General features: G+C 50.3%; 1 protein-coding gene across 1 annotated transcript in view; it reads right to left on the bottom strand.

Moving 5' to 3' along the window:
- MYOM2 (myomesin 2) overlaps window positions 1-12,717 on the bottom strand; it is an 83,575-nt gene extending 70,858 nt beyond the window's left edge. Inside the window, exons 1-5 of the mRNA XM_054561155.2 lie at window positions 12,628-12,717; window positions 5,715-5,803; window positions 5,583-5,633; window positions 2,785-2,949; window positions 1,796-1,957 (exon numbers count right to left, since the gene is read on the bottom strand). Of these exons, the coding sequence (XP_054417130.2) occupies window positions 1,796-1,957; window positions 2,785-2,949; window positions 5,583-5,633; window positions 5,715-5,803; window positions 12,628-12,716 (556 nt within the window). The 5' untranslated portion in view covers window position 12,717. The remainder of the gene's footprint in view (window positions 1-1,795; window positions 1,958-2,784; window positions 2,950-5,582; window positions 5,634-5,714; window positions 5,804-12,627) is intronic.
- Window positions 12,718-14,689: the final 1,972 nt, after the last annotated feature.

The raw sequence follows: 14,689 nt of genomic DNA, 5'->3' as shown, positions 1-14,689 counted from the left end.
CCTTTTTATGGGGCGGAGCGTCATACCAGCAGGCACATGCAGAGGATGGAAGGGACATTTAACGCCTGCCTAATAACAGCAGTGAAACTTGGTGGAAGTGTCTAACCTCACAGACTGGCAAGCTCAGGCTATCATGTGGGAAGTGAGGAGGCTGAGATACGTTTGGTTGACATTTCTTCTCTTTCTTTTCAGATGAAATATTCTTTAATGATATAGTCCTTCCTTTAAGCTCTGATCTAGCAGATGCAATGGAAAAATAATCATGAAGATGTATGGATGCGTCCTGCATCCCGCTGGAGCTGGAGGCAGGTGGGAAGGTGAGAACCTGGGCAGCAGGTAAGGACGCCCGGCTGATTGGGATGGAGCTGGGAGCCCGGGGACCCGGAGAGCAGCAGCAGCCACATGGCGCAGGAGCACTCCGACGCCTTCCTTGTGGGTCAGCTGTGCCTCAGCAAGGAGGCTGCCCCTAAATCCAGAGGCTGCTGAGGTGCAGCCCAGGGCAGAAGCAGGAGGGGAGTGAAACAGACATGGATAAAAGCGTAGGTGGGGCCGGGCACGTGGCTCACGCCTGTAATCCCAACACTTGGCAGGCAGAGGGGGGCCGATCACTTATGATCAAGAGTTCAAGACCAGCCTGGCCAACATGGTGAAATCCCGTCTCTACTAAAAATACAAAAATTAGCTGGGCGTGGTGGTGCGTGCCTGTAGTCCCAGCTACTGGGGAGGCTGAGGCAGGAGAATCGCTTGAACCCAGGAGGCAGAGGTTGCAGTGAGCAGAGGTAGCACCACTGCACTCCAGCCTGGGCGACAGAGTGTGAATCCGTCTCAAAAACAAAACCAAAATAAAAGGAGGAGTGGGAGTAGGTGGCCCCTTCTGCTCAGTCACATGATGCTAAAAACACTACAACGTTATAGCAGGAATTCAGGCTCCAGGCTCCAACAAAATTTAAATCCCAGCTTCTCTACCCTAGAGACATTTCTCCTGCCTCTGAGCCTCCATGGATTCATCTGGAAAGCTGAGAACAGTATTTCCTTTTGCTATTACTGTAAGAATTCTAGCTCATATATATATGGATGTTTATGTAAGTATAGACACATACATGCACACCTATAGGCTGTATACAATAGGCATTTTATAAATATATATATATCTGTAGATCACAAATGTTGTCTTTCTTTTCATAAATGGAATGAGTGAAGCTTCCCTAGTGAGTCTGTTGTGAAGACGAAATCTGTGTAGGACCCCAGCACACTGCCTGACATAAAGCTTCAGGTGATGATGGCTGTCATGGCCACAAGTGTCTTAAGCACGAGTTTCATTGAAGTGGGTGGTGGAAGTCACAGCACTGGCTGTCATCATCACGTCTCTCTCTCTTAAGCCAAAGTCCAGAGGGAATGAGTCTCTGGCAGGAGAGTAAGGAAGCTGTTCCCTGGGACTCCAACACTGTACCCCTCTTCATCCTCGGGCTACATTCCCTGAGAATGAGTAAATCTGGGGCACTCACTCTTGGGAATCATTTTTCAAAGGCTAATGAGTAGATGAACAATTAGAGAGACAAAAAATGATGATTCTAATCTATTCCGGATTGTGTCCCGATTCTTCTGTCTGCTCATCAGAAGGAAGCACCTGGCGTGCCCGTGCACTGAGGGAGAATCGGTGCCGCATGGGGTCTCCAAGGAGCAAAGTGGTCTCACACCCTCCGGACTCCTTTTCCCAGTGCCTCCCTCCTCCCAGGGCCACCTTCCCTCCCCTGGCACACACAAGGTCTGCACCCTGACAACCCTGCTGCCGCACCTCTGACAAACAGGAAGGCGCTGTGGTCGCTGATGCCGCCCCGAGACACGATGCGCAGGGTGTACAGGCCTTCGTCGTCCTTGTGCAGGTGGCTGAAGGACAGGGAGGCCTGGCCTTCTCCAAAGAACATCTTCGTCCACTTGGACTCTTTCAACAGCACATCTGAAAGAGCATTAACACGGAAGGTTTGCATCCGAAATCACCCCAGCAGGCAAAGAAAGCCTCGAGGACACCAGCGCCGTCTCAGAACGGGACAGGACAGTCGAGCTGGACACCACGGAGGGCAGAGCCTCAACCTGGTAAAATCCCAACACCTGCACTTCATGGAAGCACATGCGTGAACAGAGCACCCACAGCCCAGAACACAGGCTGCCACTTGAGTGGGTAAAGGTGGGACGTGCTGCGAGCGGCCGCCAGCTTTGTCCTCAGGTAAACTGGGTTCACCCGGGGGCTCGCTGCTTCTCTGCTGGACGGCCACTGCCTCAACCGGCTTCCTCCTGCCTGTAGGGGAACACAGGGATGTGCATCTGAAGGGGCTACTGTCACATCTCCAAAGAACCCAGCATAAACCCTCCATATCATCAAACTCTAAAACAAAATGACTGGATGGGAGGAAGAAAAGGATCTCAATACGACTAAGGTAGCATTTCTGTCTAGAGATAGTACACAAGCTGCTAACCAGCCCCTTGCATGCAGTAATGTGCATTAAACTGAATCTAAATAGCACGAGGTCATTCTTTCTGTCATTGTGCGAGCGGTCAGTCTCTAAGTGGCCGGTCTAGGTTCAGGGTCTCCCTCTCCAGGGTTCTCCTGGATGAAGTTCAAGGTTGACGCTGGGCCGCCAAGTCCTCTACGTCCCTCAGTTTGTTTGGCTGTCTGGAGCTGACTCAGTGGTAGAGACAAAAGCCACATCGACACCCACATTTAAAGGACATTTCTGTCCAAAAGCCTCCTGGTGTGTGCCCGGGTCTGGGCCGTGTCCTACTCACCGTCGCGGTACCACTCGGCTCGCGGCTGCACCCGCTTCAGGTCCGGCGTCACCAACAGGGTGCACTTGAGAGTGACCGTCTCGCCTTCCCTCCTGAAGGTGACCCCAAACTTCTCCAAAAACTGGACATCGAAGTGCGTGTACGGAATCACCGATGACAGGGGCACTGCACAGAAACGATGGAGCTTTCAGGTCCGAAGCGCAGACAGCATCTTTGACAGCAGACACACTCAGGCTGTCACCACAAAAGCACGTCTTCGTCACCGCCCCACAGCATGGAACACCCGTAGCCAGGTCCGTGCTCCAGACGGAATGTCTGTGTCCCCCCAGAATTCTAGTGTTGAATCCCTGACCCTCAATGGGACGGTGTAAGGAGGTGGGGCCTTTGGGAGGTGATGAGGGTGGGATGAGATCGTGAGAGTGGGACCCCAGGGGGGGATGAGCGCCCTTGGAAGAGGAGGAAGAGGCCAGACCTTCCTCCCTTCCACGCGAGGACGCCGTGAGCAGGTGCCGTCAGCAACCCAGGAGGAGGCTCCTCACCAGAAGCCATGCCTGCTGAGTGTCAGGCTTCTGCCTCCAGAACAGAGAGGATAAGTGTTTGCTGTTCGTAAACTGCCCTGGCCATGGTGTGTTGTTCCAGCAGCCGGAGCTGAGACAAGCCACTGCTGAAGAATTAAATGTCATAAAGTCGACTTTGTGGTGTCGTTAGAGGCAGGGCTGAGAACCTGATCGTGTGTGAAGACTAAAGGTTTAAGTCCAACCTCAGCCCCAGACTGTGGCTTCTGGCAAGTCACATGGACTTGGAGGCCATGGCTGCCTTCTCTTCAAAACAAACGGTGGTATTTGCATCCGTAGAGTTTAGAGTTCACCCAAATGAAGTAACTAGATCCAGAAGCGTCAGCCTGGTTAAATTTCAAAAATATGTGTGGTAGGGGGAGAAGTACATACATGTCAGGAAAAAATCTATACTGAATTTTTAAAACCAAAAAAAACTGTATGGTTTATAGATATATGCAAGTAGGGAAGTTTAAACAACAGTTGCAGGCAGGGTATGGTGGCTCATGCCTGTAATCCCAGCACTTTGGGAGGCGAAGGTGGGAGGATCACTGGAGCCCAGGAGTTCGAGACCAACCTGGGCAACATGGTGAAACCACATCTCTACAAAATACCAAAAAAAAAAAAAAAAACGAGCCAGGTTTGGTGACACACACCTGTAGTCCTAGCTATTTGGGAGGTTGAAGGAAAAGGATTCCTTGAGCCAGGGAGATCCAGGCTGCAGTGAGCCAAGATCGCACCACTGCACTCCAGCCTGGGCAACCGAGTGAGACCCTGTCTCAAAAATAAATAAATAAATAAAAATAAAAAATTTAAAAAGCCACTGCCAATGCCAGGACGGTGTGGGAGATGCGCAGGAGCAGCACTGGGTGCTTCCATCATCTCTGTCATTGTTTCTGTTCTTGGAAAATAATTGAAGCTACCCTGAGCCGTACACTGTACAATGGTTAATGTTGTGTTATGTAAATTTGACTTCAGCGAAAAACAACTGAAGCAAAAATAGCAAGATATTTCCCTCTGTCACACACAGGTGGTGAACACGTGAGCATTCTTCCATGGTGATCTATGCTGTAACTGCGCCACGGTTCTTATTGAGGAAGATAAAATGTTAATAGATAGGAGAAACCCTGGGATGGGACCAGGTGACTGCCAGGACCTGCCCAGCTCATCAGTACCTGGGGCAACTCTCCACATGGACTCTGCTCTGTCCTGAGGGCCAAAGCTACACACAGACGCCCAGATCTCCCGGCCTCCCCAGGCTCACCTTGGCCTGATCCCTGCCTGCCCTTTGGTGGTCTTGGGGGCTCACCGAGTGTTGGATGTAGCCCAGCAAAAAAAGTCACACAGAAATCGCAAGCAGAGGCCACGCCCACAGTGGCCAGCAGCTGCCAGGAGGCTCCACCCTCCATGGTCACTTCGGTCAACTCTCCACTCCCAGCATGTGGCCCAGAGCATCTAAGCCTCACATTACAGTAAAATCAGTGCTTCCATCGGAATGTACGGTTCCTTCCTGGGAAGTTCAGGCCAATTCTAAAACTCACTCCCAAGCCATAAACAAGTTGCATTGAAAGTGCATCCATCATGTCCCCATCCTCCAGATGCCCTCATGGGGACCTCCTCACCTCACCCAACATGGGTCACCCAGCACCATGGGACTGCTAGGGTGAAGCCAGCCCAGGGCCAGAGAGGGCTTTGCCTCATTACAAGGCCAAGGCAGGTCCTAGGCCTGGGGTGGGTCTCTGGGCCAAAGCCTGCTGCACTGCCCTCGTTTTGACCTGAAGTCATTTGTTACAAGGACCAAGAAACTTTTGGAGAAAAAAAAATCTCCTTAAACACAAAACAGCAACATGATGCATTCAGGTCAAGAATTTGGACGTGTCTCTTTTCTTCCAGATCAAAAAGGTAAAGTCTCTCCAAGTGATGTTTTCACCAGTCTAAAAATACCACCTAGCCATAGAATTACATGGGAACAAACTGTCAGCATGCTAACACTGGCCAGGAGAAACTTGGAGGAGTTCTCTGAAATATGATTTTTGTAAAAAAGATTTGATCCTTAGGTGTGAACCCGGGAGGCGGAGCTTACGGTGAGCCGAGATGGCACTACTGCACTCCAGCCTGGGTGACAGAGCGAGACTCTGTCTCAAAAAAAAAAAAAGATTTGGCCCTTAGGAAATCATGTTTTCAAATTGTCTGCTATGTCACTAAACATTTCACCACACAGAAAAGAAACGAAAACCCACTTACATCCAATTGGGAGTCCCACCGAACGGAATGGTTCCTCATCTCCCCGGAACCCTGCAAGACAGCGAAGTGAGTGCAGCAGAGAAAGAGAAAAGGAGGCGGGAGGTGCCCTGTGAAAGCCCACCCAGCACTCACTTCTCACCACCACTGCCGCGTTGGTGGACACTTGTCCGTGGGCATTGGTGGCCACTGCTGAGTACGTCGCGGTGTCGTCAAAGTCTGCCCTTGGAGAGAAAAAACAAGAGAAAGTCTGCGGGACTGTTGTGTAAAAGTCAGTGACCCAAATTGCACAAAAGCATTCCTCGAAAGCCAATCACATGTCGTGGGTTATTTGTTCGTGAGTGATTTGTGCAAGAACAATGCCAGCTCTGTCCTTGGAAAGGTGAGGCAGCACTCGGTACTAATGATAGACACAGATGAAGGCCTGATCCCAGACAATGGTGCAGCTTCAGCCTTAAGAATAAAAAGGTACTGGCACTCCTGAAAATCCTTTGTTCTTTCTCAAGGAGAAGTCCCTATTCCATTCTGGTCCTATTTTTTCTACCTCTATAGAATGCGGGGTTTCATCTTGTCAATGGATAGCCTCCCGTGACCTCAAGCTCCAGCAGAACCACTAGTGATGGGATGATACAGAGCCTGCCTGGGAGAGCCGTGGACTCGCTCTGTGTAGGAGCCAGGATGCTGCCAGAGGAAAAGGCAGAGTGCTACTTCAGGGAGGCCCTGAACCATGGCGGGGGAGTCCATTCCATGAGGGAGCTGTTCCCATGGGCCAGTCCATCCCATGCGAGTTCTAAGGTAGTCCGGGAGCTTGAGCTTTGCTCCACTCTCCCAGGTGATCCTGGTGCGCATGGGCATTGAAGAGCTGCGCCCGGGATGCTCTCCGCCTGGTGTGCACAGGCATTGAAGAGCTGCGCCCGGGATGCTGTCTGCCTGGGGCACATAGGCATTGAAGAGCTGCACCCGGGTTGCTCTCCACCTGGTGTGCATAGGCATTGAAGAGCTGTGCCCGGGATGCTCTCTGCCTGGTGCACACGGGCATTGAAGAGCTGCGCCCTGGATGCTCTCCATCCTTTAATGCCCCTGGGATGAGAATCCCGGGATGAAGCCACCGAAAACCCATCAAAGCCCTCAACACAGCTTGTGCCTGGCATACACAGAGGGTTCCAAGGTGCAAACAGAGACCGATTAACTCCTAAGTGACAAACTCCCTGTTCCAAAAGCAGATTCTGCAACCCTACCCAGCTCCTCAGTAGGATTCCCATGCTAATAAGAGGCTATGTCCAGAATCCCAAAGTAATATGATCCCAAGACATGAATCATCCACTGAAGGGTGTATTGAAATGTCTGAGTTGGACTCCACCTGAGACACTGATGTGTGTTTATCCCTGGGAAAAACAAACAAACAAACAAACAAAAACATGACTTAGGAATAGCCAGAGACCCCAAGCTCACAAAACCCAAGTCCGTGTGGGAGTGGTCGTCTGCTTCCCCATATCCATGGTACTAAAGCTAAAGCTTCTTTTCTTGGCTGTGAACGGTCTTCCCACCAGCTTCCCCAGGAAATGGAGACAAGAGGGGGTAAGGAAGAGGCGCTAAGATCAGCTGAGCTTTTACTCAACACCAAGCCCTCCTCAGGTCACTTCACATCAGCATTTCCATGTTCATCCTCAAGTAGCCTGGAAAACAGATGTCGCTATCCCACTAGGATGGTGAGAAATCAACACAGTAAGGTAAGAAGCTAGGTAAACAAGGTCCACGTGACTCCAAAATTGCATTCTTTCTGGTAGCTCCTTTCCAAGCCACGGACACCTGAGCAGAATCTTAATCTGGGAAAAGAAACAACACAAAAAGTCCCCACTTTTGAGAAAAGCAAGAGTTACTCAAGTCTGACTTTTCAAATGCATTAAGAAGCCAGTGCCTCCAGAGACAAAATCCATTCCTGCGAAGTCATTAGTAATTTTATTTTCTTCTCTGTTCCACTATAGGAGCTGAAAATATTTTCTTAGACCAAAAATTTCTGTTTCTCCAGCAAAAGTGAAAGAACGTGTCCGAGAACTGTGCTATCTACTGAGAATTCTTTCCCCTCCTCCTGAAGTTCAAATCCAGTTTCAATATGTCAGAGAAAACCATCTGGCCTCCCTAACTGCCACTGCTCAAGGGACAGATCACACACCAGAGCCCAGTCTGGGTAGATTTTCAAACCAAGAACATTATCTTCTAGTTCACCGTGGAGGAATACAAGCCGAACTACAAAGCCATCAGCAAAGCTACAATTCTAGCCTGAACTCATTAGAAGCTACGCTGCTATGCTATTTCCAGATTCACCACAGGTACAGCCATGTCCCCAGGTGCAAAGCAATAGTATGTGTAAAACACATAAAAATCCCAAAAGTAGAGGCTTTCTCCAATGCTAAGCATTAACAACCTGTGCTAATCTACCCGTAAAATTCACACATAATACTCGCATACACATTCCCACAGGGAGCGCAATGTGCTGCTGCCTCTCAGAACATGCCTGGGACAGGGTCCGGGGTGGAAGGAGCTGCTTCTCTGCAGGACCCGTGGGCATTGCTGCATTTTGTTTGTTTGTTTACTTTGTGCTCATGTTACTTCTTCTAATTAATAAAACCATTATGTTTTCATAAATGCATTCTCCAAACCCAAAGATATTCTTCTTTTGGGATTCGTCCTAACCCTTCCTCTACAACAATCCCACCCCCACTAGCAATAACACAACAGATGAGAGAAACAAGGGGGACAGCCTCCCACAGGCACCACTGGAAGGATTCGGATGCCAGGGTATATGGAAGTGAGCAAGGCGGTCTATAAAATCTGCTTGATTGGAATCTGCTGACCTGGAGCCTGTCCTGCAAACGTACAAGCCAGGTGGACTCAGACTCTCAAGGAGGGAGCCATATACCAGAGAAGCACAGAGCAGGTGCACGGGCAGTTCCCGTGCAGGAACCGCCGGACGTGACCCTACTGGACCAGGGCAGGACTCACGGGATGTGACCCAGCTGGACCAGGGCATGGGCTGTCCCCAAGCCCAGCAAGTCACCGTCATGACCAGTTCCTCAGTGAGGAGGGGTGAATGCCTTGACCTACCCTTGTCCTTGAGGAGCGGGAGTGTGGGCTACATGGACAGGGCTCCAGCCAGTCCCCTCAAAAACCCTGCTGCTGCCTGTTAAGTAACATCAACGGCGTTCACACTGCACCCCACAGCTCTCAACTCTAATCTCCCCTGTGTGCTGCACATTTCTTCTTCCCTGTGTTTTAGCCATTTTTAAACTGTGGTATCAGTGTAGGCTCAGCACATCACACACCTGTCAGGCATGAAGCCCAACACGAACCTTATGCAGCCACTTAACTCATGGGTACCAGGGCCTCAGGCAGAGCTTCTCCTGCTACCTCTGTGTAATTGGATAATATTCTAGATGTCAAGGTAAAAATGTTTTCATTTGCAACTACTTGTCTTGGATTCAGGATTTTTTTCAATATTGGGCAATGAGAAGAATAGAGAATAAGAAGAAACATTGGGCAATAAGAAGAAATAAGAAGAAAATCCAGGGCAAAAATAGTTGCCGAGGCTCTTTTTTGTTGAGACGGAGTCTTGCGCTGTCGCCCGGGCTGAAGTGCAGTGGCGCAATCTTGGCTCACTGAAACCTCCGCTTCCCAGGTTCAAGCAATTCTCCTGCCTCAGCCTCCTGAGTAGCTCGGATTACAGGTGCGCACCACCACACCCAGCTAATTTTTAGTATTTTTAGTGGAGACAGGGTTTCACCATGTTGGTCAAGCTGGTCTCGAACTCCTGACCTCGTGATTCACCTGCCTCGGCCTCCCAACGTGCTGGGATTACAGACATGAGCCACTGTGCCTGGCCTGCCAAGGCTCTTACACACCTGCAGCTGCCAGCCTCAAATTCTCCTTCCAAACTGGTGTCTTCATGAGACCAGCCTGATCATTCTTATCTACTGACTTTATAATAAACACATCGTGGGTATTTTAGACTTCTAGAATGCATGTGTTGAGCACCCACACTTGACTAGGGTGACTTTGATGATTAAATAAAACAATGTACTTGAAAAAATTTTGTGGTTTTATCATATAATGTTAAACTTATATATTAGTAACTAAGAGATAATAGCTGAATTCCTGAACCAAAAGTCCAAAGATGACTCCTTCTGGCCTCTCCTGCACGGAAATCCCTCCTTGCCCTTATAGTCCTATAAAGCAACACAATTTCTAAGTCTTTTGAGAACTGCAATGAATTGCTGTTTCACAGCTCCTGGGCAGGGGATAGCTGGGAGGGGTACAGGAAAGGGATAAAGCTTGTCTAAGAATGGAGGAAATAGGATCACTGGTGCCAGGAGAGGAGAAGGAGGAGGGGGATGTGTTTCCCGGGCCACGGTCCCCCTCGCCAGCCAGCAGCCTCTCCCAAAGGGCATGGAGCTTGTTTTTCAATTGACTTAAGGCATTAAGATCCCAGGGGAGTGCAGCCTCACGCATTAGCACTCATTAGCTCATCAAGTCACCAATTAGCACTTGGTGCTCAGAGGCAGGAGCGACTGGGGGAAGAAGCCCTCCATCCACTTCGCCTCCCTCAGCGACTACAAAACGCAAGGGCTCCTAAGCATTGATTCTGCACTCATTCCGAAGAAAGCGCTCTCCTTCCTTCTGTAAAGAAACCCGTCACCCGAGCAAAGATCCCGACCCACTGACGGCAGCGGTGGCCCCACTCCATGCAGGAGGCGCCCCGCTAAGGAGCTTGCAGTCACCCCCAGGGTGGGCACGGGTAAGTTAGGCCTTCTGTTTATGGTCCCCGCTGTCTCCCCTTTTCTATTTCTCTTTCGCCCTTGTTTCATACTGGATAAAGTATGTTGGAACACAGGTCCCTGTGTAGATTATAAACAAATGCACAGACCTGCCCTGGGAGGGAGGTGAGGGCACAGTGGGGTTTGATGGGGTTTGCCCCCTGCCTGCCCCCAGGCCGGGAAGCAGGGGGCCTGGGCAGACAACAGAGCAGACGCAGGAGGAAGGGTGGCCACTCTCGCGGAGACTTCCTCAGCTTAGCCTGTGTCCACTCGGGATTTGGAGGCAAATCACAGCTTTGGCCCATGGGCAGTTTCCATAGGACCCCCGTCTTCCTCCCCTTCCCGAGGTCCCACACAGACACTCAGCTCACCCCCAGTCTAATTCCAGCCTTTGCTTCATGCTGTGAGAACTTGCAAGCAAGTGAGGGAGAGGCAAGGGTTTTATTTCCTGTTCGGACAGGTTCCCAGAATAGACGGAGAGAGTCTTCCCTGGTCTCAATTTATACAAACTTCCATGGGGACCTTTGGCATCCCAGAGTCTCTGTTTAAAGGCCCCTAAAACAACCCCCTGGGAGAAGCTGGTTCTGTCCTATCTTAAAGATGGGCAGACATGAGGTTAAGTTCTGTATCAATTCTCATGGGCAGCTGGGGCCTCATGTCCTCAAATTATAAGTGGTGATGATGCTGGATTTATAATTTAATTAAATCAAAATTTAAATATCAAGCTCTAAAAATAAAGTACAAAAAACGTTTCCCCCTAAAATCATTCAGCAAGGAATGAATGCGGAGTGAGCATGTTACTTATAGAAAACCAGATAGATTGTTCTATTATAAATACTTTTATAAAAATATGAGAACATCATATTCTTTGAAGAATGAGGGCTCACATCATGAGTCCCATGAGAAAATCTTATGAGCATATAAAACAGTGTCAATTACAAACTTAAAATCAAATAGTACCAAGGGGGAGCTTCTTTTTCAGCACTTTAAGAATCCAGCTACCATGGCCAAGGAATATTCATAGGAATAAATGTCACTCATGTCACAGAAGGAAAAGCTCATTCCTGAGCCAATCAAGACGGGGTGCCAACACATTCCGCCACTGAAAATGGCCACAGATCGGATGACCAACGGCTCAGCAGTTTGGTATGAACAGCTGAGACAAGCTGTAATTTGTGGGTTTATCTCATTGCTCTTTTCCTGAAGAATATTAACATTTCATCTGTTTGGAACTTCCTAGGACCAACAAGAATACTGAGAGAAAAGGTGGTCTTGGAAGTTTCCTTTTCCCAAGTTTCCCAAATATTTGCATATTCAGGCAAAATCCAAGTCCATCAGAGGAGACCTATATTAGGGGATCATTGCGTTGCGGTACTCCAGGGCGGATTCAACAACTTTATCTCACAAATTAGTCCATTCCGTTCAAAGCCCATATGGTGCCCAATGTAAAGTTTAAATGTTGCCAACACCAGTGTCAACGTGACGTTTTTCATTCTTGAGAAAGGAATATCATTCTTTTCTTTTTAAAACAATTATCAGAACACAGCTTGGGAATAAGCTGATCTGGAACTCAGACCAACCTACTTACCCCTAAACAGTCACGGCACACACAGGGTAGAAAGCAGACAGCCCCACACACCCACGAGCTGTCCAAAATGAAGGCAGGTGGTCTCTTTCTAGACATGACGGCCTACGGTCTATTAAAACTCCCACAACTTTCGGAAATCCAAGGAGAGAAAGTTTCTCTCTGAAAAACTTGGAGATGGCCCCAGTCGAGGCATCCCATGCGGCCTGTGCCCAACTCCGCTGTCCACCCCAGCCTACCCTGCTGTGGCGGCCACAGCTCTGAGAATACTTGGACCGTCTCTTTCACTAACGCCCAATCGAGCCCAGCAGCAAATCCTGCTGGCTCTACCCTCAAAAGCTGCCCAGAGCACCCACTTCTTCCCGCTCCTCTGCTCCCTCCACTCCCAGGCCCGTGGTCCTTCCTGGACTCTGGCAACGGCTCCCACCAGGCCTGCCAGGCCCTGCAGCCTGTCTGCAGTCAGAGTGATCCTCTAGAGGTGAAGGTCACATCCTTCCTTCTCCCCTCAGCCCTCTGGGGTCTCTCCACCTCCCTCCAGCAAAGCCAGTGTCCTTACAATGGCCCACGGGGTCCCCATGATCTGCAGGGCCACTGGCTATGCCTGTGACAGCTTGTCCCCCGCCAACCCCCCAGCCCAGGACCCCCAATGCACCTCTCAGAGCCTCTGTGCCGGGGGCCCACCCACTCCACAGCTCTGGGTCCTCTACTGGCCTTCAAGCCTTGCTCATGTGACATCTCCATGAAGGTCCACCTGGCATCTATTTCACATCACAATGAGCCACAGCCCCCTCCCCGCGCCCAGCACTGCTGCTGTGGCTGGCTGTGTCCTTCACTCATTAATTGCCTCCTGATGCCAGAGAGTGGGACCTGGAAGGCCCCTGAAGCCTCTTGAACCTCCAGGACAGCACCAGGCACACAGCAAGCTCTCTGTGAGCAGGGCCGAGGAGCCCGCCAGAAGGAGAGCTTTCCTAGAGAAACCCGGATTTATCTGGAGAAACGAGGTAGGATGCCCTGCAAATTTCAATCTCAATTATTGCCTTTCAACAACCAACTCTAGTGAATCTGCAGAGGGTGGACCATTCCAGCAGGAGAAAGGCCCCAGGCCCCATGCAGGCTCCTGGGAGGAGGAGGCAGGAGGGAGTCCCACACACAGAGGAGCTGGTGGACCCCCTGATGCGGGGAGGGGCACCACTGGGCAGATGCCATGCTCAGGCCACCAGGATGAACATCAGGAAGAGCTGGCTGAAGCCACGGCCCCAGGCAGAGTCAGAAACAGGAGGAAGGGAAGGCAGGAAGAGGAAGAGTTGGTGAGGATGCTGGGGGAAGGCACAGGGCAGGAGCCAGGCAGAGGGAGAGAAGCCAGGCTCCTGACTTTCTGCCAGGCTGGACGGGGACAAAGACTAGTCCCTTACTAACCACCAGGCTGGAGGGGACAAAGATGCCCTCCCTCACTAAACACCAGGCTGGAGAGACAAAGACACCCTCCCTCACTAAACACCAGGCTGGAGGGGACAGAGACGCCCTCCCTCACTAAACGCTGGGCTGGATGGGGACAGAGACGCCCTCCCTCACTAAACACGAGGCTGGAGGGGACAAAGACGCCCTCCCTCACTAAACACCGGGCTGGACAGGGACAGAGATGCCCTCCCTCACTAAACACCTGGCTGGATGGGGACAGAGACGCCCTCCCTCACTAAACACTGGGCAGGACGGGGACAGAGATGCCCTCCCTCACTAAATACTGGGCTGGACGGGAACAGAGATGCCCTCCCTCACTAAACCGGAGATAGCTCCTTGCAACCCTCTTCCCAACCAGGTCCCAGGCTCGGTAGGCCCTCAAGAGTAAGAATCCCACCAGCTCAGCCCAACTCAAGCCCGTCCCTCGATAGCAGACGGGCTCCTCACCCCTCCATCCCCAGGGATGTCTGATGGCCCCAGCCTGCCTTCAGCCAGAACCCTGCTGGGGAGGCTTGGCCGGAACCCCCTCACCCCCATCTCCTCTTAGTAATTTCCCATCCACCCTACCCTGCTCCTTGATATCACTCCCACTTTCCTGCTGTACTCAGAGCTGAGCCCGGTTTCTCTCCCCCAGGGCAAGAATCCCTCCCTGTGGTCCTTGAAGGGAGTCTTTCTTAATGTCCTTAACAAGTGTCAGGATAACTTTTTAACAGGATCCAATGTATAAAAGCTTAAAAAAACAAAAAACAAACAAACAAAAAACCAAGACTTTCATTCTAAGCAGGCTTCTGGGGAGAAGAGGGAGGGATGATCAATCAACGTTTGCGTTCACCCTCCTGAGCTCCTCCAAGCTCCCTCTGGGAATTAGCAGGCACCATTTCCTCTAAAGAAACGAGGCCTAACAATGATGCACTCACTGCTTTACAGTTTAGTCAGAATAAAATCAATAAAATCATATATTCCAATGTCTCACTTATTTTTTACCTTATTTATATTAACATCCCTCATGTTTTCCTAGAAGGGGTTTGATATAACTGACTACACACACAAGCACACACACCCCACACCTCCCGTTATATATATAAACATATATAAACACAACGTGCATCTTCTTATTGGAGTCTCACAGTAACTCTGTTAGTCCTATAGAGAAGATAAAATTGTTACTATCTGTCTCTTGATAATTGTTTTCAGGAGGCATTAATGGCTTATCCAAAGTCACAAGGTAAATGTGGCCTTCTGGCTCCTGGACAAGG

The sequence above is a fragment of the Pongo abelii genome, chromosome 7, assembly GCF_028885655.2.
Source record: "Pongo abelii isolate AG06213 chromosome 7, NHGRI_mPonAbe1-v2.0_pri, whole genome shotgun sequence".
NCBI lineage: Eukaryota > Metazoa > Chordata > Mammalia > Primates > Hominidae > Pongo > Pongo abelii.
The sequence above is the reverse complement of the archived record's forward strand: the minus strand, read 5'-3'. Positions and strand labels throughout refer to the sequence as shown.